The sequence below is a fragment of the Sinohyriopsis cumingii genome, chromosome 17 (assembly GCF_028554795.1).
Source record: "Sinohyriopsis cumingii isolate HCF-2022 chromosome 17, ASM2855479v2, whole genome shotgun sequence".
NCBI lineage: Eukaryota > Metazoa > Mollusca > Bivalvia > Unionida > Unionidae > Sinohyriopsis > Sinohyriopsis cumingii.
This window is the reverse complement of record NC_142977.1, coordinates 4417918-4444273: the sequence shown is the minus strand read 5'-3', so window position 1 is coordinate 4444273 and position 26356 is coordinate 4417918. Positions and strand designations below refer to the sequence as shown.

General features: G+C 36.2%; 1 protein-coding gene and 1 long non-coding RNA gene across 3 annotated transcripts in view; one reads left to right on the top strand and one right to left on the bottom strand.

Moving 5' to 3' along the window:
* Window positions 1-9861, top strand: part of LOC149777671 (putative protein-lysine deacylase ABHD14B) — a 34977-nt gene extending 25116 nt beyond the window's left edge. Inside the window, exons 6-7 of one of the 2 annotated variants that reach the window (XR_016415439.1) lie at window positions 1861-6981; window positions 7013-9861. Coding sequence is in view for 1 of the 2 variants with exons in the window: in XM_089938719.1 (XP_089794845.1) it covers window positions 1861-2049 (189 nt within the window). In the remaining variant the exon portion in view is untranslated. Of the gene's footprint in view, window positions 1-1860 lie in introns of both variants that reach the window. The other variant, XM_089938719.1, reaches the window with a different exon arrangement.
* An 8676-nt stretch (window positions 9862-18537) lies between these two features.
* LOC149777670 (uncharacterized) lies at window positions 18538-26166 on the bottom strand. The gene is made up of 2 exons (XR_016415303.1): window positions 26078-26166; window positions 18538-19764 (listed from the first exon to the last, which is right to left on the bottom strand). It is a non-coding gene; the product is annotated as an uncharacterized LOC149777670 (long non-coding RNA).
* Between the last annotated feature and the right edge of the window lie 190 nt (window positions 26167-26356).

Here is a 26356-nt window from a genome sequence, read left to right as displayed (position 1 = left end):
TTATTACAGGCATTGTCACTGATTGGCACCTGCAGAGCATGGGTTCCATCGACTGGGTAGAACAGACATTTATTACAGGGTATAGTCACTGATTGGCACCTGCAGAGTATGGGTTCCATTGACTGGGTAGAACAGACATTTATTACAGGCATAGTCACTGATTGGCACCTGCAGAGCATGGGTTCCATCGACTGGGTAGAACAGACATTTATTACAGGGTATAGTCACTGATTGGCACCTGCAGAGCATGGGTTCCCTTGACTGGGTAGAACAGACATTTATTACAGGGTATGGTCACTGATTGGCACCTGCAGGGCATGGGTTCCATCGACTGGGTAGAACAGACATTTATTACAGGGTATAGTCACTGATTGGCACCTGCAGAGCATGGGTTCCCTTGACTGGGTAGAACAGACATTTATTACAGGGTATAGTCACTGATTGGCACCTGCAGAGCATGGGTTCCCTTGACTGGGTAGAACAGACATTTATTACAGGGTATAGTCACTGATTGGCACCTGCAGAGCATGGGTTCCATTGACTGGGTAGAACAGACATTTATTACAGGGTATAGTCACTGATTGGCACCTGCAGGGCATGGGTTCCATCGACTGGGTAGAACAGACATTTGTTACAGGGTATAGTCACTGATTGGCACCTGCAGAGCATGGGTTCCATCGACTGGGTAGAACAGACATTTATTACAGGCATTGTCACTGATTGGCACCTGCAAAGCATGGGTTCCATCGACTGGGTAGAACAGACATTTATTACAGGCATTGTCACTGATTGGCACCTGCAGAGCATGGGTTCCATCGACTGGGTAGAACAGACATTTATTACAGGCATTGTCACTGATTGGCACCTGCAGAGCATGGGTTCCATCGACTGGGTAGAACAGACATTTATTACAGGGTATAGTCACTGATTGGCACCTGCAGAGCATGGGTTCTATCGACTGGGTAGAACTGACATTTATTACAGGCACTGTCACTGATTGGCACCTGCAGAGCATGGGTTCCATCGACTGGGTAGAACAGACATTTATTACAGGGTATAGTCACTGATTGGCACCTGCCGAGCATGGGTTCCATTGACTGGGTAGAACAGACATTTATTACAAGCATTGTCACTGATTGGCACCTGCAGATCCTAGGCAAGATAAAGGTGTCTTTTTCCATAATGTGGTGTTGTTGTTGATGTTGTCATCATGGGCTTCAGTGTTAAGTTGTTTCATTTATCTCAGGTAAAACTTTTAGTTCATGACTTGCAAAAGTATTTGAAAAATAGTCCACCTTTTGCATGACATTGTAAATGTAATCCATAGAAATGATGTATGGTATATATGAAATCACTGTATACAGGGATATGCCCTAACCAGGCTGTGTCATAATCGATAAAAAAGCGAGGGTATTTAATGATGTAAAAACCACATTTTAGTTAGTTATCATTAGCTGGGAGTTTCAGTAAAGTGAAATGAATTAAGCGGGATTCTGTGATAAAGAAAAGAACCAAAGTCATATGAATTATTACCATACATATCTTATGAAAGGGGATTGGTTACAATGAGGTATTGACAGAGAGTGACTACTGCAGATTTTATATTTCAGTGATACAAGTTGGTCTTTGCACTTTCTTCCGTTATACAGATAGAGAGAGAGAGATAGTGATAAAAGTCATGTTCACAACTTTGACAAGTAAGTGAAAGTGATCTACTTTTCTTGATATAATTATTGTTGAAAGGTCTTTTAGTCATACAGTACTGCTAATTTGACTAATTTTTAATTCAAGGCGAATATGTTTTCACCTTTCCAGGTTTCATGGCCATCTTAATCTTAATTTTGTTGTCAAATTTTTCAGATCCCAACTGCCATCATTTATGGGGAGACTGATAAAACACTTGGCACACTTTCAAAGGATAACTTAAAGAATGTGCCTGGTAGCAAGCTCTTTATGTTGGAGGGTGCTGGACATGCGGCTTACTTGAACAAACCAGACTTGTTCCATCAGATTCTCTACAATTTCCTTCTTGAAATAGCAAAGAAATAGTCATGGGCTTGAGTTTATACTTGGTTGTCACATGTTGTATCTCTGTACATATGCTTATTGTATTGTTTTAAACGGTACACTGCCCTTCTAAAATTCCCTTTCACTGCATGACCTTGTGACATATTCACTACTGTAGAGATAATAAAGACAGATGTGTTTTGAAAGTCGGAAGAAAATTGTACAACTCTCCTTTGTTTTATTGACCTTCATTGTAAGGCCCTTTGTTATAATACCCTTCATTATGATGCCTTTCATTGTAATGCCATTGTTATAACATCCTTCAGTGTATTGCCCTCGTTATAACACCCTTCATTGTAATGCCATTTGTTATAACACCCTTCATTTTAATGCTCTTTATTATAACATGATTCTGGAGAGAATGCAGTGATGCCATTATTATCTTAATTTTTATTATCACACATGGGATTACTTGCCAAGATTGAATGCACATGTTCTACAGTGTAAAAAAAATACATTTTTATTATTATTTTCTTTTTAACCACACCTAGTTTATGTACACAATGAGTTTGTGATCTCTCTCAACATGTGATGCCATTGTCATTTATGGACCCCAGTTGTTGTGTTATGGTAAGGGAGAACTTTATATAACTGTGATGCATTAAAGTAAATCATAAACAAATATTTGTGCAGTTCTAAGATAAAAATCTAACAAAGTAGGCAAAATAATGGCATCATGTATGTTTTGTAATCTTGCCTGGTCATAAGGCCAAGACAGTTCATCTTGTGTCATCCATCATGTATTTTCCATCATGCATCATCTGTTCTGTTATTTACAACCTTTTCTCAACATTCACTCAACCAGTCTGCACATTATTTAACAGGAAGCATACCGGCATCAAGGTTTTTCAAATGTGTTAAAATTATGCAGATTTGTCATCCATTATGGCTATTTTTACTTAAATTAAAAAGACCTTGACAAAATTTTTCCAGAACAAATCCCATCAACAGAATTTAACCACATTGTAAAGAAATAATACTAGCATATAGGTCTTTTATATTTGTTGCGGATATGCTGATCTGCTGTCAAATATGGCTTTGTCACTAAAAATAGGAAAACTTGTAAACACCTTCAAAAAAATTGAACTTGACTGAGTTTGACAGAAAGCATACTGGACAAATGAAACTTCAAATTTATTCAGATGATGCCTATCCTAAATCAGACATGGCTTTCAGTAATAAAAAAAAAATTGAAAAATCTTCAAAAATGACTTATAAAAAAAACCAACCTCTGCTCTAAAGAAAATGGCCAACAAATTTGAGAAAGCATCGAAGCATAAATGGTCTTGAACCACCATCTAATATCACCGCCTTTACTTTAAACAGCTTCCCAAAAACTGCTTATCAGAATATGACCAAATTTAAAAAAGATTGACAGCATCCTTTACCTAAATGTCTTAATTTTTTTTGTGCAAATGATACTAATCTGCCATCAGTTTTACTGCAGCTATTTACAGAAATTATAAAATTCGGAAACATTTTTCTTCTTCAACAGAATGGGATCAAATTTTGCAAAAAGCGTTTAGGGATTCTGAGCTTTCAGTTTTATACAAATGATGCCAATCTGATGTAACTAAAAATAGAAAAACCTTTAAACACTTATTTTCTTAAAATACCCACACTCTAACTTTGACAGAAAACATTCTGGCATATAAAGACCTTTCAGTATTGGATGAATGATGTTGATGTATCATCAGACATGGCTGTTAGACATATGTCAAACAGATGAGTAACCTGAAGCCTGCTTGGGTGTCTTGTTTTGGAAAAGTTAAGAGTAGATTAACATTGATGATGATTACTCATGGAAATGAAAAGCTAATTTAGAATATGTTTTCAGATTGAACTTAGCAATAAATAATGCTGTTAAAATTTCCCTTGTAGACTCATTTGTTTTCATTTTCGTTGTGAGATCCAACATTTTCTTGAAAGAAAATTGAGGGAGAAAACAATTGTGTGAGGGAACTTTTGAAGGGCATTATATATTGTACCTATTCTTATGTTATTGATTAGGGTACCAGAAATGTCCTACTTTAAAATATGGTTGTAGCTTGTTAAAAGCGTGAAAAATTGGGCAGATTGTTCTGTCCAACAAGATGGGGCTTTGCGGACCATTTGATAAAGATAAGAGATATAGCGGTACTGCCAGGAAGCATCACAAAGTTCAGTAAAACCTTTGATTATTCAAGTAAACATATCAGTCACCTTCCTTAAACAGTAATCTCTTTTATCAAAGTTTGGGACTATTTCTTAATTCCCTCCACATAATTTACTCTGTCCTCATTCAGCAGACACCTGCCTGACCCAGGCAAAATTTATGCATGCTGTGAAAGGATGCTTAAAAGAGCTTAAACTGTAGTCATACAAATGCAAACTGGGTGTACAAAGTGGATTATATATATATATATATATATATATATATATATATATATATGGGTTATCTTTGGATTATGTAGATTGGTATTTAGTGTATCTTGTTTTGGGAAACATTATGACTATATTTATGTTCTTAAAACCATGTTTGTGCTGACATGCATTTGAACCCTGTACATACATTCAGCTCTCCCTCATTATCGCGTGCCTCATAGTACAATTCCAGATATAATGTATTACTACTGTGGATCTCTTATCCAAAATTATACCAATGTATAACAATAAGGCTTAGAAGAAAACAAGGTCAAACTTAGTCTAATATCATCATTTCCTTCTTAAAACACAATTATTGAACAAATTTGTATAGTGCCCACTATACCATGGTTCTGTATATTATGCTTTTCTCAATATATTGCAGTTCTATATATATTGTAGTACTCGGTATAACATGGTTTGGTACATAATACAGATGGTGTTTATAAACCATGACTATCATGTTATAATGTACGAGAGCTGTACACACACATGTGCACACACACACACTCAAATGGTTTACAGATCTTTCTAATGAATCCTGATGAGTTTGATGAATAAGTTCTACTATAGTTATGTATATCTATGCAGGAGATCTTTGTATGTATCTATCTATCACTGATGCAGGTCCTGTTTTATCTTTTCAGATAATAATAAATGTGAATGTTTATGTACAGTTTCCAACATGAAAGGGTTGTTAAATTTTCATGTTTTCTTTTTACTGTGAAGTTCATCATTATCATGAGTATCAATTTTTGCCATACATTTTTGTCGGTTCTTAAATTCTTTGAAAAGGGGAGTGCTCTTTTGTTTTCACAAAAGGATTAATCTTTAATTCTTGGTTTGTAATAACCATAAAATCCACTTTAGTTCGTATCTATCAAAATCCACTGAAATTGGTTATCAAACAAAGTCCACTAAAGCTGATATCCTACAAAGTCCACTAAAGTCCTTATCCTATAAAATCCACCAAAGAAGGTATACCACAAAATCCACTAAAGCATATATCCCAGTAAAACATCATCAAAGCTGGTATCCTACAAAGTCCACTAAAGTCCTTATCCCACAAAATCCACTAAAGTCCTTATCCCACAAAATCCACTAAAGCATATATCCCAGTAAAACATAAACCACAAAATCCACTAAAGTCCATAAACCACAAAATCCACTAAAGTCCTTATCCTACAAAATCCACTAAAGTCCTTATCCCACAAAATCCACTAAAGTCCTTACCCACAAAATCCAAAAAAGTTTATATCCACATATTCCACTAAAGCTAGTATCATGCTAAGTCCACTGAAGTTGATATCCCACAAATTCCACCAAAGTTGGTGTCCCACAAATCGATCAAAGTTGGTTTCTTATTAAATCCACAAAAGTTGGTGTCCTACAAAAGGAATTAATTCACAATATATTATTCTATTCTGTGTGTTGAAATTTTGGCACTTTGTTACAAAGTCTTGAAAAAACACAAGAGTCTGTAAATTATATGCTGAGTATACATTCATTCTTATTCTCAAATTGTATCATTTGCACAATAAACATGGCCAGTACATGGTAAATGTACTGTAATAATAGTAATATATTTTTAATTTTTTCAACAAATTTGTCTAATTCAATTCCAACTTATTGCTCCTTCAGATTTACCAATTTTAACACAAATTTTATACAGATGGGTTTGTCTTCAGCCCATGTTCTCCCTTTAAAGTATTCTAGTGCCCCAGCTGATGACCAATATTCACCAGAGTCTTATTTTTATTTAATGCATGCTTTTTCTTCTCGGATTGGCTTTAATAAAAGTAGGGCTGCCTCTCTACATTCTCTCTCAAATCACATGTAAATGTTGTTGTTAGATTATGGAATTTGTTGAATGTATGACATCACAACTTTTAGAGCACTATTGAAAAAGAACTGAATTCTGAGGGACTTTAACTGAACACGGGAACATCCTTTACACCTAATATCTTGATTATTTCAAACAACAGTTAATAGCATATTTTTCCACAAATCATTTCCTTCCTTCCAAACTTTAGCTAGATTGGAAAAATGGTGAAATTTATGAAAAACTGTGGCATTCGAGCTTTAAAGTAGTGCAGAATGGAGTCACACTCTCTAGAATGTTAAACAAAATTTAACCAGATGGAAAACGTTATACCAGTATGAAATTATATGGACAAGTTCAGTGAAAAAAGTTCTCCTGTGAGCTCATGCTTGAAAAAAGTAAATTGGGAATGTTTTGGATAAGAATAATTCATCTCAGTAAAATTGCTATGATGGATAATGTGACAGTGCACACCAGAATACTTGACAACCAAGGTGTTTGCATATGCAGTGGTATTTTATTTCCAAGGTGATTTTTGGTCATTTGTGGAAATGCCTAAACATTTTCTTATGCAGTGATACTTGGACTGTAGGAATGAGGTAGATAGACACATTTGACAGTAGGAACAAGGTAGGCAGCCACATTTGAGAACAAGGTAGGGTGCCACTTTGACAGTAGGAACAAGCAAGGTAGACAGCCACATTTGACATTAGGAACAAGGTTGGCTGACACTTTTTACAACAGGAACAACGTAGGCAGACACTTACATTTGACTGTAGGAACAAGATAGGCAGACACCTGTGACTGTAAGAACAAGTCAGGCAGACACCTGTGACTGTAAGAACAAGTCAAGCAGACACCTATGACTGTAAGAACAAGTCAGGCAGACACCTGTGACTGTAAGAACAAGTCAGGCAGACACCTGTAACAGTGAGAACAAGTCAGGCGGAAATGTTCAGTTTGAGAATGTTCTTGGAATATATGTAAAACATTATTAACCAGTAAACCTCGTACAGCTCTTCAAGGTCATAATGCTGTAGTTGGGTTCCATAACTACTGAATTTGTTTTATAAAGGAAATAGAGATATGGTCCTGAACATTACAGTTTTTTTTCAGTCCATATTGTTATGCATTTGATAGATAGACTGGTTCAGGTACCATGGTTTTTATTTTGGTCATGCCTTATCAGTAATGCATTATATTGAGGTTTGTTATAATGAAGGGCATTATAGAGGGGGAGGGATGCATTGGTATTCTTTATGAAGTGGAGGCCTATATGATAGATTTACAGGTTCATAAAACTTCATGTTAAATTTATTACATTTTTTAAAAATGTTGCAATATAATTTGTTTTGTTTTGTATTTGTACAATGCCATTTGAACCACTTGATGCTAAAAACTGAACATTTTTATGTCGTGTAAAAGTCTATGTCATAACATGAAGAAATACCATATATCATGTGATGTGCCTTCCAATAAAATATAATTTTTCATGGGAATTATGTAACATTGTAACTTGTATTCAATCATACTTGCAGTTGGAATTACATTTTTGTGTATATTTGGAGTTATATTGTGTATCTTGGATATGTCATCATTATTAGCGATCACTGTTTCAGATAGATGCACAAAGTGGTCTACAGTGCTTGCCTTTACTGACCACTGCCATCTTGAGTCTTAGGCTTGGCCAGTGTAGTTATGTTAGAAAAGCTTGCCAGTAGCTTCCTGTGCATCGGTGTTTCTTACCAGGGTTTTCCCATCCTCCTCCACCAATTATACTGTCCGCCATGTTTAATCTATCATGCACTGAAACATTGTTAAATTTAAACAACAAATACAAGTATTTCAGATATAAATTTTGTAATTGTTTATATAGACATGTTAACTGATCTGTACATGAAATGCATTTTTCCATATTCATTTATTATTAATGCATCACTTTGTATGAAATACACAATTGTGAGTTATTTTCACCAATCTATTCTTTACAAGATAGTCCTGACTAGTTATCCAAAACATGAAGCAGGAGCGTGCATGGATTTTCTTGAGACCGTCATTGGAAATGTCACTATGAAGTGTGCCTTTATTAGCCAGATTAATATATTTTAAGGATATTTTTTATTTTATTTGATTATTCCTATTTCTATCTTAATTACTAGGATTCCGTATATCAAGTTATTTTCATGGTGTCCGACTTTTTGTTCATAGACTTCTAATCCTTCAACATTTAATTTAATCCTGTAGGACATTATCTTGACATGGTTCTTTTATTTTAACTTTTTAAGTGAACATTTTCATGAATATTGCATTTTCAGTTGACCGATTGATTCTGAAATTGGCAGTTATCTCCCCTTAAAACACACTACACCAACCATTCTGTACATTAGCAAGCATTTAAGTGACTTGCAGTTCTTTCATTATAACACTGTCCATGGAGTATACTACCTTAGACTGAGACTGCTGTATAATAAGGTAATAGTACAGTAGAGCATACAGTGTACAGTACTCCCTCATTAAAACAGTCGAGTGTTATGGTGTATGCCACCATGTACTGAGTCTGCCATATGATGAGAAATAGTACAGTACTCATTACAACACTGTCTGTGGAATCATGGAGTATACTGCTTTATACAACACTCATTATAACACTGTCCATAAGAGTCATGGAATATACTGCTTTGTATAACACTCCCTCATTATAACACTGTCAACAAGAGCCATTAAATATGCTTTTTATAACACTCCTTCATTATAACACTGTCCATAAGTCATGGAATTAACTGCTTTGTATAACACTCCCTCATTATAACACTGTCCATGCAAGTCGTGGAATATACTACCTGATGCAATACTAATTATAACACTGTCTATGAAGTCATGAAGTAAACTGCTTCATGCAGCATTGCCTCATTATAGCATTGTCCATGGGAACCATGGAGTATACTGTTTTATGCAACACTCCCACATTATAACACTGTCTGGGAGTCATGGAGTATACTACTTTATACAACACAGCCACATTATAACACTGACCGGGAGTCATGAGTATATTGCTTTACAGTGACAAGACTGTTTAATGAAATTCAGTATACATATAATTTTATGATTGAACAATCGAGATGCTGTTGTGAGAAAGAGATGTACTTCTGATTCTGAGAGCACACTTGCCAGGTTCATCAGGGGTAGATTTATAAGAGATTGAACAAGGTTTTAATGAAAAAACTGTAAGGCATGTATAGGACTGTTAATGTTAAATTGGTGGATTGTGTTGCTATGTTCTCTTTTTGTATTTTGAGGTTTCAAAGCGGGGTGCATATCAAGTCTGTAATACATCATATAAAATGTAACTGGGGGTTATCAAGCTAAGTTTTATAGTGTAACAGTGGGTTATCAAGGTGATTAAGCTTTATACAGTGTAACAGTGGGTTTTCAAGCTGATGAAGTTTTATAGTGTAACCGTGGGTTATCGAGCTGATGAACCTTATTTATTCACTTGGCTTTTTCTGTTTTTGTAACTTGTTATGTAAATTATGTTCATTGATTGACAAATAAATATTTGGTGCATATCATCATGTTTTCCTTTTAAGTCAATTTTTGCTCATGAAATACAGTTTAGTACTGTAATATCATTTTCTCACATAAAAAACCCAATGTAATCAACGATTACATAGCTCGCCTCTTGTATCGCTTTTGGTAGCTTCCAGAAGCCTTAAGAAACGTGAATTATCAGAAAATAAATTCAGACTTATGTGATCTAGACAACGAAATGTGGAGCCATTTGCTGGCATTTTTTTGTTGCACAATTTATATTTACATTTTAATTAAATATTTTTCAAAAAAATGCTCTGGTGGTCTAAGTGGTTATAGCATCCACCTCGGATGTGGGAGGTCACAGGTTCGAACCCTGGCTGAGTCATACCAAAGACTTATAAAAATGGTAGTAATAGCTGCCTCGCTAGGCACTCAGTATTAAGAGGTTAGTGTTAGGACTGGTCAGCCTGGTGTCATGTGACTGACCACTTAAGACTGTAAACTGCCTACTGCAAACATTGTAGTAATATGACTAAAAAATTGTTAAAGATATATTAAAGATCCAAATCACACACACACAAACAATTTAAAAAAATAAAATTTCAACTTTTATTCTGCAGTGTGCAGTGAGTTTCATGCTAACATAGTGTTAAACTTTATAAATACACACATACAGTTGTACATACATAATGTGACAGGGGCTGAAGACAAAACAATAAATAAGCAGATTCATTTTTATATCGACTTGGTAAAGCTAGAGAAATGTAGAGTTTATGGTTGTTTTTTCGGCACTAAAGCTCAAAGACCAGAAAAGCATATGGAATGGCCAGTCGTCCAGTGCCAATCCATTAGCATGAGTTGTTATCATTACACCTTCTAAACTACTTGAGAACTGACATGAAACATTACACACACCCATCCCAAAGTCGGTCCTAAATGAAAATGGTGCAGCTCAGACATCCAATATATGTCCACCACAGCTGGTTATTTCATCATGGGTAAATTTCATGCAAAGATTTCTTTTAATGTCTAGTTGATCCTAAATGAAAAATGATACCATTCTAATAAACCAATGCAGTCATCATGACAGCCTTGTTGAAAATCTTGTTATTGCTACTCCGTATAAACATGGGGTTTCCACTGAAGACTTTTCTTCCTAAATGAAAATCTGTTATCACTCCTCCTGAATGGATGGGCCTTTAGACATGTGGTTCTTATCAAAAGATATTATATCAAGTTGGTCCCAAGTGAAAAGCTGCTCATCTTACATCCAATACAGCAACCTTGAAAATCTTTTTATAGCTAATCCTCCTGAATGGATAGTGATGGCTATATTGACATGGTGGGGAGGTTCAACAAGAGACTCAGGTTCAGGTCCTAAATGAAAATGTGGATGATCTTACATCCAATATGGCCACTGTGTTGGTCATCTTCAAAAGTTTGTTATTACACAAGATCAAAAGAGATGGCTTCAACAATCTGCAGTTAAATGAAACAGTCTTTGATTCTTGGAAATTAATTTTGTCAGTAGAGTCTTGAAAGGACTTTGTTTTACCCCAAAAAATCAAACAATCTCTTCAGCAGCTATTATCATTGGCCACCTCTCATTACCAGGTGAAGGTTATGTATTGTGAGTAATGTTGAAGTACACTGACGGCCAGTAGTACAGTTACTATTCATTCACCAGAAATTACTTTGATTAGCCAACCTGGAAGACACCCAACATGCAGCATTCAGTTTCTTTATCTATTCATGAATTCATTCATACGTACAATACAGTTATCATTCCAAGAGTAACTGATCACAATATACGACACGCATTTATCAATGTGAAAAGTTTACCATTGACCAAACATATTTATTCCTTCTACCAACAACACTGGTCAGAAAGGGCCTTGCTTTGGCTAGGATGTTTTTAGCAGGGGAAGAATCTGTATGGTCAAGAATTAAATATGAATCTATTTAAATGACTGCAGCATGAATAGAGTTTTAACTAATCACAAAGAGCAGCTCCAACCCCAATGGATAGATGCTACAAAATTCACTCCATCTCCAAGCCAGGGGTTGGTGCTGTGAAATTCACTCCATCCCCAGGGGTTAGGTGCAATAAAATATAAATCATTCCCAGGATGTAGGTGCTGTGAAACCTCCATCCCCATGGGTAGGTGCTATGAAACGTACTCCAAACTGTTGCCTAGAAACTAGGGAGAAAGAAAGGTTGAGATGCAATGAACCCAGCGTACCCTAGCACGAATGAGTTCTATAATTTTAGTCTTAAGACTTGTATATCTTGATCACCTCAAAACAAGCGTCCTTAAAGATGGTGGTGGTGGTGGGGGGGTTAGGGTCCTTATAGATGAGGTCTTAAGATTTCTGTACCTTTATTCAACTGTATATAGATTATAAATATATTATTATTGGGAGGAGGGATTTCAAGTAAATTTTCTATTAAAAATATATAGTGAAACTTCCCAAAACCCAGACTTTGGTAGGATCAAATATTTTTGCTGATTATAGAGGTGTCTAGTATGCAGCGGTGTAATTAGTATTACAATATCTTTAATGGGAATAAAATCGTGGTGGTGGTGGTGGTGGGGCAGGCCTGATGAGAATTGTAAGGTGCTGAGGGTACTTCATTTGGAGGAGCTGGTTTAGGGGAATTTTCTCTTTATACTATTTTTACAAAGTCTGACCATAGTATCTTAGTTTGTAGCACATATGACTCATAATCCAAGGCATTGGGGTTTAATACTCTCCCAAGCTAGACTTGCAACATTGGGGTTTAATACTCTTCCAAGCTAGACTTGCAACATTGGGGTTTAATACTCTTCCAAGCTAGACTTGCAACATTGGGGTTTAATACTCTCCCAAGCTAGACTTGCAATAACCCTAACCCATTTTCTTGACAAACCCAATAAAGTGCTGAAATTGCTATTAAGAAGAAAACAACTGACCAAGCTTGATCTTGGCATGGACTTACATGACTTTAGTGTTTAACATCTTCAGAAAATTCTTTTACTGTTCTGATCATTGACTGACCAAATATTGCAGTAATCTGGTACCACTCCAGCATTAACTGTGTGGTGATTTCAACCATTTGCTGTGATTTCATCAAATCAAGCGTGTCGTGATTTTAACCTTAAATTGTGATGTCAACCATTAGTTGTGATCACAACCATCAATTATGAGCTGATTTCAACCTTGAACAGTGTGATGATTTCAACCTTCAACTGTGGTAATTTAAACTATCAATTGTGTGATGATTTCAACTATCAGTTATGATTTCTACCATGAATTGTGTGGTGATTTCTACCATGAACTGTGCAGCAATTTTAACCTTTATCAGTGGTGATTTAAATCTTCAACTGTAGTAATTTTAACCATCAATTGTGTTGTGATTTCATCCATCAACTCTGAGCTGGCTTGTATCATTGTGTGGTAATTTCAACCTTAAACAGTTTGGTGATTTCAACCATCAATTATGAGCTGATTTTAACCATTGTTTGGTAATTTCAACCTTCAACAGTATGGTGATTTCATTCAACAATCGTGAGCTGATTTGAATCCTTGTGTGGCAATTTCAACCTTCAACAGTATGGTGATTTCATTCAACAATCGTGAGCTGATTTAAATCATTGTGTGGTAATTTCAACCTTCAACAGTATGGTAATTTCATCCATCAATTGTGAGCTGATTTGAACCATTGTGTGGTAATTTCAACCTTCAATAGTATGGTGATTTCAACCATCAGCTGTGAGTCATTTTCCACCTTCAAGCATGTGGTGATTTCAGCTAACTGTTTAAGCTAGGAATGCCTAGGCCTCAGACAAGTCTAATGATAAACAGATTTTAACCAGGCTAGGCCTCAGACATCAAATGATAAGCAGGTTTTAACCAGGCTAGGCCTCAGACATCAAATGATAAACAGATTTTAACCAGGCTAGGCCTCAGACATCAAATGATAAGCAGATTTTAACCAGGCTAGGCCTCAGACATCAAATGATAAGCAGATTTTAACCAGGCTAGGCCTCAGACATCAAATGATAAGCAGATTTTAACCAGGCTAGGCCTCAGACATCAAATGATAGGCAGATTTTAACCAGGCTAGGCCTCAGACATCAAATGATAAGCAGATTTTAACCAGGCTAGGCCTCAGACATCAAATGATAGGCAGATTTTAACCAGGCTAGGCCTCAGACATCAAATGATAAGCAGATTTTAACCAATATATTTTTTTACCAAGTTATAAAAAGGGCTTGAGCCACTTAACACACATAAAATGTACTCATTACATATTTTACTAATTCTACCAGCAGTGGACAACAGCCATCTTTATGACAATTTCATTTCATTAATAAAATAAGTTACAACTGCTAGCATCTCTGAAAATATATTCCCATTTAGCTGCTGATTGTTTGCAATGGAAGAAAAATTATGTCGAGACGATAAGATATATTGCAACTAGCAATGTCTGTCCATCCATAGAGGCACTCAGTTTTCATTGTAACCTAACTCCACAAGTCTGTCACTGTTTCCCTTCTAACCTGAACTTCATCAGTTAATCACCAAGTTTACCTTGTAACCAAAACTCCATCAGACAATTGCTCAATTCTCCTTGCATTCTGAACTATATCACTCAGTTCACCATGTAGTATTAACTTTTTCAGTATTTCACTCATCTTGAAACCTGAACTTCTTCAGTCTGTCACTCAGTTCTCCTTGTAACCTGAACTCAATCTGTCCAGCACACACTTCACCTTGTAACCTGAAATCCAGTTCAACACTCAGTTAACATTGTGACCTAACTCCATCAGTCAAGGAGTCAAGGACTCAGTTCACCTTGTAACCTAAAATCCAACAGTCCAGAACTTAGTTCACCTTGTAACATGAACTCCATCAGTCCAGCATTTGGTTCACCTTGTAACCTGAACTCCATCAGTCTAGCACTCAGTTCACCTTGTAACCATAACTCCATTAAACTGATTTTATGATTTAACATGATGTTTCATAAGAATGAGTAAATAAAAATAATGGGGAGCATAGGAGGGGGGTAGATTTCACATTTTCATGGGTAATATATTTGGACTGTGGAAACCTGATTTTCATCTACAGGAACTAAGGGAGGTTTATCATGGCAGTTCACTTTCCCTGGTTCTTCCTCCACCATTTATACTGGCCACCATGTATAACCTATCTTGTACTGAAAAATGGCATTAAACCATATAACAACAACAACTACTACTCTTTAAACTTTGTCCTTTATTTAATATACTCCGAGAAAAAAAAATGCTAATTACATTACTGCATGCAGCAGAAAGTTTCAAATATGCATTAAATATGATCCCATATTTATGGTGTACTTTTGCATGAATTTCATGAAAGATTTGGAAATATCTTTTTTATGGAAGAATGGCAAAGAAGCACAGATGTTTTGTTTTCAACTAGAAAAACCATGTCGTCAACACAGATTGATCTAATTCACACATGCACACAATTTTTTTGGGTATAGTAAAACTATATAAATTATTTTGAAATTACCCCTATATGCAGATAATAGCTTTTGGGGGAATTTGTTCTGGCATTTCATGACATGGCAAAACTTTGATGGCTATATTGCATCCAGGCAAGTTGAATAAAATGTCTTGTCCAAGGACATACAATGACCTTAACTGATTTGATGCAATCATCTGGTCACGAGTTTAGTGCCTTTACCACAGGCATGATATTAACTACTTGCCAGAGGAAACGGCTCCGGTGGCCAGGTGGTTAGAGCATCCGCCTCAAATGCAGGAGGTCGTGGGTTTGATCTCCAGCGAGTCATACCAAAGACTTACAAAAATGGTACTAACAGCTGCCTCGCTTGGCTCTCATCATTAAGAAGTTAGTGTTAGGACTGGTCGGCATGGTGTCAGGATAATGTGACTGGGTGGGACATCATGCTACATGTCTGCGGCATGATGCCCCAGTGCTAGACATCACTTTAACCTGCCACACTGCAGACATAGCGATATGACTGAAAAATTGTTAAAGCTATGTTAAAAATCCAAATCTCACACACACACACTTGCCAGAAGATGGTTAAGTTTAAGATTACTGGTAAATTCAAAGGTGCATACACTCTTATATGACCACGTATGTGGTGTATGTACTCATATATTTCCCAGATGTGGTGCATGAATTCATATGTCTCTGATGTGGTGTATGTACTCATTTATTTCCCAGATGTGGTGCATGAATTCACATGTCCCTGATGTGGGGTATGTACTCATTTATTTCCCAGATGTGGTGCATGAATTCACATGTCCCTGATGTGGTGTATGTACTCATATATTTCCCAGATGTGGTGCATGAATTCACATGTCTCTGATGTGTATGTACTCATTTATTTCCCAGATGTGATGTATGAATTCACATGTCTCTGATGTGTATGTACTCATTTATTTCCCAGATGTGATGTATGAATTCATATGTCTCTGATGTGTATGTACTCATTTATTTCCCAGATGTGATGTATGAATTCATATGTCTCTGATGTGTATGTACTCATTTATTTCCCAGATGTGGTGCATGAACTCACATGTCTGTGATGTGGTGTATGCACTCATTTATTTCCCAGATGTGGTGCATGAATTCATATGTCCCTGATGTGTATGTACTCATTTATTTCCCAGATGTGGTGCATGAATTCATATGTCCCTGATGTGTATGTACTCATTTATTTCCCAGATGTGGTGCATGAATTCATATGTCCCTGATGTGGTGTATGTACTCATTTATTTCCCAGATGTGGTGTATGAATTCATATGTCCCTGATGTGTATGTACTCATTTATTTCCCAGATGTGGTGCATGAATTCATATGTACCTGATGTGTATGTACTCATTTATTTCCCAGATGTGGTGTATGAATTCATATGCCCCTGATGTGTATGTACTCATTTATTTCCCAGATGTGGTGCATGAATTCATATGTCCGTGATGTGTATGTACTCATTTATTTCCCTGATGTGGTGCATGAACTCACATGTCCGTGATGTGGTGCATGCATTCATATGTACCTGATGTGTATGTACTCATTTATTTCCCAGATGTGATGTATGAATTCATATGTCTCTGATGTGTATGTACTCATTTATTTCCCAGATGTGGTGCATGAACTCACATGTCCGTGATGTGGTGTATGCACTCATTTATTTCCCAGATGTGGTGCATGAATTCATATGTCCCTGATGTGTATGTACTCATTTATTTCCCAGATGTGGTGCATGAATTCATATGTCCCTGATGTGTATGTACTCATTTATTTCCCAGATGTGGTGCATGAATTCATATGTACCTGATGTGTATGTACTCATTTATTTCCCAGATGTGGTGTATGAATTCATATGCCCCTGATGTTTATGTACTCATTTATTTCCCAGATGTGGTGCATGAATTCATATGTCCCTGATGTGTATGCACTCATTTATTTCCCAGATGTGGTGCATGAATTCATGTCCCTGATGTGTATGTATTCATTTCCCAGATGTGGTGTATGAATTCATATGTCTCTGATGTGTATGTACTTTTATTTCCCATATGTGGTGTATGAATTCATATGTCCCTGATGTGTATGTATTCATTTCCCAGATGTGGTGTATGAATTCATATGTCTCTGATGTGTATGTACTTTTATTTCCCAGATGTTGTGTATGAATTCATATGTCCCTGATGTGTATGTACTCATTTATTTCCCAGATGTGATGTATAAATTCATATGTCTCTGATGTGTATGTACTCATTTATTTCCCAGATTTGGTGCATGAATTCATATGTCTCTGATGTGGTGTATGTACTCATTTATTTCCCAGATGTGGAGCATGAATTCATATGTCCCTGATGTATATGTACTCATTTATTTCCCAGATGTGGTGTATTAATTCATGTGTCTCTGATGTGTATGTAGTCATTTATTTCCCAGATGTGGTGTATGAATTCATGTCCCTGATGTGGTGTATGTACTCATTTATTTCCCAGATGTGGTGTATCAATTCATGTCTCTGATGTGTATGTACTCATTTATTTCCCAGATGTGGTGCATGAATTCACATGTCCCTGATGTGTATGTACTCATTTATTTCCCAGATGTGGTGCATGAATTCACATGTCCCTGATGTGTATGTACTCATTTATTTCCCAGATTTGGTGCATGAATTCATATGTCTCTGATGTGTATGTACTCATTTATTTCCCAGATGTAGTGCATGAATTCATATGTCTGTGATGTGGTGTCTGCACTCATTTATTTCCCAGATGTGATGTATGAATTCATATGTCTCTGATGTGTATGTACTCATTTATTTCCCAGATGTGGTGCATGAATTCATATGTCCCTGATGTGTATGTACTCATTTATTTCCCAGATGTGGTGCATGAATTCATATGTCTGTGATGTGGTGTCTGCACTCATTTATTTCCCAGATGTGATGTATGAATTCATATGTCTCTGATGTGTATGTACTCATTTATTTCCCAGATGTGGTGCATGAACTCACATGTCCGTGATGTGGTGTATGCACTCATTTATTTCCCAGATGTGGTGCATGAATTCATATGTCCGTGATGTGGTGCATGCATTCATGTATGCCCCTGATGTGGTGCATGAGAATTTTACTACAATTTCAGCACAACTGCTTTAAATGGCTTGTCTTAAATAATACAAGTACAAACTCCATCTTTTGCAAGTTAATAAGTTTGTTTTATTGTTGGAGAATTTATGATAATGATGGAATTAACTGTAACAGTACACAATTTGAATCAATTGTGACATCAATTTCAGGGAAAATCTGCAATAATGCCATTTCAGTTGCAAATTGTCCAGAATGCATTTGCAAATAAAATCTGAAGATATGGTAAACCTGCCAGCATATTATTATAAACGGTATGGTTCAGTATGCAGATTGATATTTGAACAGTATTAGTCTTCTAGGTATTTCACACTTGGCAGGCCTTAATTGCCAGAATAACTAGTAACGGAAACAACGGCGCTATTACTTCCGTAAATGTCATTAATCTATTCCAAGTCAATTTCTGGCACAGTAAAAATTTGAATATGAATAATAACGATAAACACAATAAAGAAAATAGCAAGCGGAGTCCTGCTTGTCGAAAGTCAGACTCCTTGAATTGTCTAAAAAACACTATCACACAAAAGTAGGCGTTTAGACCATCAGCTGCAAAAAGGGGCGTAAAAATGGTCCACCACGACACATGACCTAATACTCCTTCATGTTTCAATATGGATAACACAGAGAATAGCAGTAATGTAAACAGATGGGTCCAGATCTCAAATGATGTCATTCCCAGCCATTTGACCAACTCTTTCAATGTGAAAAACATTGTGATGGGTTTGAAAACTTCTTCAACTCAAGAAGATGAGGATAAAGATTCCTTCCTTGAATGATTCAAACTAGAAAATTCTTTAACACATCACTATTTATATTGGATGTCATGTTACTTTCTCCAGTCATATCATGCTATGTTGCTATAGCATAGTTGTTTTCTTATATCAAGTTCTCCTGTAGCCCCTCTTATGGAAGAGAGATAAAATGCCGATAAACTGTTGTTTTTGTCTCTTGTAAGGCCTCCAGCAGAATGCTGAAACAATGTACAAATTTATTTTCTCTCACAAGGCCTTCAAAAGAATGGAAGAGAGATAAAATGCTGATAAACTGTTGTTTTTGTCTCTTGTAAGGCCTCCAGCAGAAACAATGTACAAATTTATTTTCTCTCACAAGGCCTTCAAAAGAATGGAAGAGAGATAAAATGCTGATAAACTGTTGTTTTTGTCTCTTGTAAGGCCTCCAGCAGAAACAATGTACAAATTTATTTTCTCTCACAAGGCCTCCAAAAGAATGCTGACACAAGGTTATTTTTGATTATCTTGTATAGTGAAGTTACTCCCTGAAATGAAAAGAAACAATTCTTTAATGCCCAGAAAGATTTAAAATAAGATATCGATAAAATACTATACAGAGTGCAGATTATTAATAGGTACAAAAGTTGTTTTTTTATTGATTGATCATTAAGTTCTACCTGTCAAAGAGTACCTTCAACAGCACATTATATTCCCCCCCCCATTTAATAGTCTTCTATATGGGCAATAATAGACGAGCCTCAGTTACATCCACCTTTGGTCAAGGTATGCAGTCGTGAACTAAACTTACAGAGCATAAACTAATACTTTTTTATGAACATTACCTCTGGCCTTTAGTTTTCTATATTAACCTAAGTACAATCCAAAATTTGGTTAAGGAACTAACTCAAGAACAGAAGTTTTTTCTGCAGAACCCATTTTTTTCTGAGTCATGTTGACCTTGACTTTTGACACCAAAATCAATAGGCCCCTTCCTTACTTCAAGTGCAATCCCTCCACCAAATCTGATCAAGGTATGTTGTACAGAGCTAAAGGAATAATTAAAAAGAAAACATTTTTCTCTGAGCCAAGTAACTTCACCTTTGTCCTTTTAAACCCAAAGTCAATATGCTTCTTCCATATCTAATATTTCAGTCATCCAAATATTTCGATGAAAGTTCATTGTCAAGAACTGAAACTATTGTGCAGAAACCATTTTGCATTTTTCAGCCACAGTGGCCTTCATCTTTTACAGTTTGACCCAATAAATCAATAGGCATCAACCATATTAAAGAGTAAGCTATCCACATTATTTTCAGGTGCATATTGCATAGAGCTCTTGCTAGGATTTTAAAACTAGGAGTATAGGACTCCCATTTAGGTACAAATAAGAGTCCCACCAGCAAATGTTGCAGTCCCCTCCCAAAAACTATGCAAACGAGAAGAACTATTGGTTGAGTTTAATATTTACATTCTTTATAATACTGATATAGCTCTTGTCAGAGTGAGACTGAATTTTGTCAATCCAGAAAATGTCTTATTCCAAGCATTAAGCTAGCCAGCACACACTTTCTTACACTTAGCTACTGTCACATCTGAACTGTCAGTTCTAGTAACTTTACTACTTTTCTGAATCTCATTACAATCTTCATCAGTTTGCCGTTTAACCCCAAAATACTTATCGAAATTTGCGAACGGCATTTTGTCTAAGTCTCATCATGTCTTGATTTCGAGTTCACGTGCACTGCTTCTTCTGCCGCACTCGGAAATTAACACAGTAATGAAATTTAAAGTTGTTTATTTGATGTTCTCTTATAAATGACCACATGTACATCTCTGGGTCTTTCTCCCTCTGAATTCACTCACTGTAAATAACAGTACATTTTCCCAACCAGCCGCCAGTCAAAACCTTTGAACTTGCCGCCCAGCTACTGCATCATGTTGTGGGGCCCTGAGTGGCCGAGTGGTCTAAAGCGCTCTCCGTTACGGATCACTGTCATCTCACCTCTGTCTGCGTGGGTTCGAGTCCAAGGCTTGGCTAACATTGGTACGTGGGAAAGCCTGCCGGTAGCTTCTCGTGGGTCGGTGGTTCTTCCCTGGGTTTTCCAAGGTTCTTCCTCCACCAGTTATACTGGCCGCCATGTATAGCCTATCCTGTGCTGAAAAATGGCGTTAAACCCTAGAACAACAACAACAACAACAACAACTACATCATGTTCTTTTGATGTACTCTTATAATGGCAACATGAACACCTGGGGGTCTTTCAGACACTGAATTCTGTCATTGTAAATACCAGCACAGCTCATTGATCAACACATTTTCCCACTAAGCAGGTGGCTGAGGCAGGACTGGCAAGTCTTTGAATTTTTCTGCCGGTCTATTACACGCATATGGAGGACTCACGCCTATGTGATTTTCTGCATCTCAGAAAAAAAAAATGCCATCCCAATACAAGTAATTACGTGTTTCAGAGACCTCTGTTGCAGAACCAAAATTATTGTGCAAAAATCTTTTTTTTCTCTTTCAATTAGTGACCATGACATTTGATCTTTTGACTTAAAAGCAATAGTCTTCTTCCTTAAAATAAAAAAAGGCAGATGAATTGGACATAAGAAGTAAGCACAACATCGATATGACCAGCCATCGATGAAAAATAGTAATAACAAGATTTTCAAGATGGCTGCCATTCACAAAGTCAGATTGGTATCATTTTCACTTACAACTAAGTAGACATTATAAGAAGTCTTTCATTTAAACCCCATGCTGATATGACAATTCATGCAGAGTAGAGACAATATTTTCAAGATGGCAAGTGTGGTGGAAAGCATAATTTTTATTTAGGACCAACTAGACATCACAATAAGTCATTAAGTAAAAGGTGCATGTTGATACCAGAATATCGACGTCTTTTTCCTGACAGAAACATGGCTAAAAACATCAGACTATGAGCCCAAGTGCACGGAGCTAACACCCACTGGTTACTCCATCAAGTCGTTCCCCCATAACTCTCACAGAGGTGGAATTGCTGTCATCACAAAGAACTCCATGATCAAATGTCTTAACCACACCACAACATTCAATTTCCACCACACGTCGTTTGAACTAGTCCAAACCACATTCACACTGAAGCAAAGGTCAGTCCATTTTTTCTGCCTATACTGCCCTCCTCCTAGTAGAGAAAACAAGCTGACTGAATCTCTTTTTGGAGCAGTTTCCGAATCTCCTGGGGTATGGAAATTTGATAGGTGCCAAACTGATTATTCTTGGAGATTTCAACTTTCACTCTGACTGTCCCATAAACCCAAACACATCAAAACTCCTAGATTCCTTTAATGTTTTCAACCTCAAACAGTCAGTTAACCAACCCACCCATAAACACGGTCACATTTTAGACTGGATTCTTCACCGACCTGATGATAACATTCTACGGTCCTCCCTGGTATCCCGTGAACTTGCATCAGATCACCTCTGCATTATATGCCATCTTGACGTATCAGTCCCTAACCCTCCACCTCTATCTACTACTAAGATAAACCTCCATATGATAAATAGAACCAAACTAATGCATGACATCCAAGTAAACCTAACAAATTGCTTACCTCCTACCGCAGAACAACGCGATAACTGCCTGCGTTCATTGCTCACTGGAATACACTCCAACCCAGTTAATCTATGTTGTGGTGTTTCACAGTGGTCTGTTCTTGGACCTGTTCTCTTCATTCTATACATTCAGCCGCTCTCGAGTGTCATAGATCATCATCCATTGTCTCACCAGTTGTACGCTGATGACACCCAAATATACAAATCTAGCCACCCAACTGAAGTTGATGCTACCATCCAAGGTGTAGAGAGGTGCATTTCTGATGTGAAATCATGGATGACATGTAACAAGCTACAGATGAATGATGATAAAACTGAGGCCATTCTCATCACAACACAAAAACTATCTCATTCACATCCTTTACCTCAAACAATAAATAACAGCAACATCAACATTAAATTCACACAATCAGTACGAAACCTAGGTGTTACTCTAGACAGTACTTTGACACTGCACCAACATGTCATGAACATATGCAAGACGGCATATCTTGAGCTGAGACGCAACAACTCCATTTGCAAATATCTTTCAGTTGATGCCAATAAAACACTTGCGTGTTCATTAGTACTCTCAAGACTAGACTATTGTAACTCAATTATGTCTGGTTCATCTCAATATCTACTCCAGAAACTTCAAAACACAGCCGCTCAGATCATACTTAGAGTACCATGGTCAGAGCACACTTCCCTGCTGCTCTGTACCCTACACTGGCTATCCATTCGATCCAGAATCAAACACAAAATTTGTTCTCTGTGCTACGTTTCACTGACGGACTCCAGTCCAACATAGCTATCCGACCTCACCCATGTGTACACACCAGCAAGATATGCTCCTCTTCTGACAATTGTATACTCATTATTCCCACTATGAAAACAAAGTCATATGGACAGTGTTCTTTTGCATACCAAAGCCCAGTAATGTGGAATGAATTGCCCACTGAACTTAGACATAAAGACACAGAGATCCCTTTCAAGAGTGCTCTTAAAACTCACTTATTCTGACTGCAAGAACAAACTTAAAGACCTAATAATGTTTCCTACCTTACATATTTCAGCATGTTTTTTATGTTTTCTAATTTCATGGTGTTTGTTTTGTAATCATATCATTATATATGTTGTTTTTTTTTATTATGATATAGGTGTTGTCTAATGTTGTAAAGCGCTTAGAGCTTCTAAAGATTAGGTGCTATAAAAAGTCCTCATTATTATTATTGTTATTATTATTATTATTATATGACCATCTTGGATGTGAAGGTGACACTATCTTCATTGAAGAGCAACTAGACATCATAAGAAGTCTTCTGGTGAAAACATCATGGCCATATTACTTTTCTGTAGTTTCAAGATTTTCAAGATGATCACTGTGGTGACACACTGGATATCATATTGGCACCATTTTCATTTAGGACCAACTAAATATCAGAAAAAGTCTTGTAGTAAAATCTCAATGCTGATATAACCATCCAATAAAAAACATAATCAAAAAAGGATGTTCGAGACAGTGTGGCAGCCATATTATAAATCCAATTTACCCCATTTTTTATTTAGGAACAACTAGACAAGAAATACCATATTTACCGTATATATTGGGACAAGATCAAATAAGTATTTTTTTTTCTGTCACAGAACTTATGGTGAAATTTTTTTCATCTTGGTCATATGTCCTACACCTTAAGAAACTAAATAAATTTGTATTGCATTTATGCTCACTATGCCCCGCCCCCCTGCACATTGCAATAAAATAGAGAAACAGAACTCTTATTTGATAATAAAAAGAAAGAAACTAACCTTATATTGTTATCATTTATTTTTTGTTTTCAACATGACCATTAAAGAATAAATTATATTCATGAAATCCGTATATGTAACATAGGCTTCCATACTGTAGTGTTTATCGCTTATATCCAATAACATATGCCATGTTGTTCATCGACATGAACATTGAGAAACAAAATGTGTTTGGTTGTGCTCAAAGGTTTGAATATGTTATCCGACTGAAAACTTGATCCAACAAAAACGCAAACAAGAGGGAAATAATCAACTGATATCTTGAAGACAACTCTCATTCACGCATGACATAGTGTTAAGTGCAAAATAATCAAGACTGAATTATATCCAGGTCTACTGTATGACAGTGTCTCAAACAAAAATCATTATTTGAAAACACCTCCACTTGAGTATAAGTGACAATCTTTTTGCCAGTAAAGTCCATGGTTAGCCAATCATATTCTGCAAGAAAAGTAGGTGTGGGATTATGATAGACAGATAGATACATGCATACGTACATAGATGGATACATAGATACAATGGAATAGTGAGAACAAAATTCAAGTTTGAGATACAAATGGGAATTTAAGAGAAACTTCATACAAGTACATACATGATATAGTCAGAAAATGAAACAGAGATATAAAAGATGGGAAATTAATAGAAGATATAGGATACATAATAGATATAATAGAGTGATGGATAGATATAATAGTGATGGATAGATATAACAGAGTGATGGATAGATATAATAGTGCTGGATAGATATAATAGAGTGATGGATAGATATAATGGAGTGATGGATAGATATAATGGAGTGATGGATAGATATAATAGAGTGATGGATTGATATAATGAGTGGACAACTAAATTAAGAAACCATGTACTGTATAAATTGGGGCACAGTAAAATAATTTTTTCCTGTTGCAAAACTTAATGAAACTTTTTTCACCTAGGTCATATGTCTCAACAAAGTAATATTTTCCACAAAGTTAAAAAAGAAAGCAAATATACTCTGCTCAATTATTCACCCAAAAAGGATCACTAGAGGTCAAAGTATGTAAATACCTCATCCACATGCAATGAAACTATAAAAATTACTTGTAAGCTGTATCTAATATGAATACAGTATACCTACTATACCCGATACTCTGCGCACTAACCGATATTTACAAATATAAATCATAACTGCTGAATACCTTTTCAAAATTTGTACGGTTACGTTTTTTTTTCTTTTATAAGTCTGCTGACGAAGGAAGGTTGGAGGACTAACACTGCTATTAGTCCTACATTGTAAGACATCGACCCTGATATAAATGTTTTGGGTGTCGACGCCCAAAACATAAATATCAGGGTCGAGGTCTTACATTGTAGGACACATTGATAGTCACAGTAGGCCTACTTTAAATAAAAACGTTACATCTCCATTCCATTGGTTTTACAATGGAAATCACCGGTAAAGAGTTTAATTATAGTTACTATTTGTGTTGTACCTGATAAACAGTTTCAAAAATGTAGTAATTAATGGTAAAAATAAGAATAATATTTTGTGCAAATCGAAGATGAAGTTATCGCTTTTCGTGTGTCAAGTAAAGTTAGGAAGTAGAAAAGTATTGATAGTTTTGCACTTTATTTTCACTTGTTTAGTTCTGTATATCTTGTTTTAAATATAAAATTTATTAGTATTGAACATTTATTTACAATGATAGTCAATCTACCAACTGTAACATTAAACCGTACAAGAAATACGAATTTTTTATTTCACTTATAGC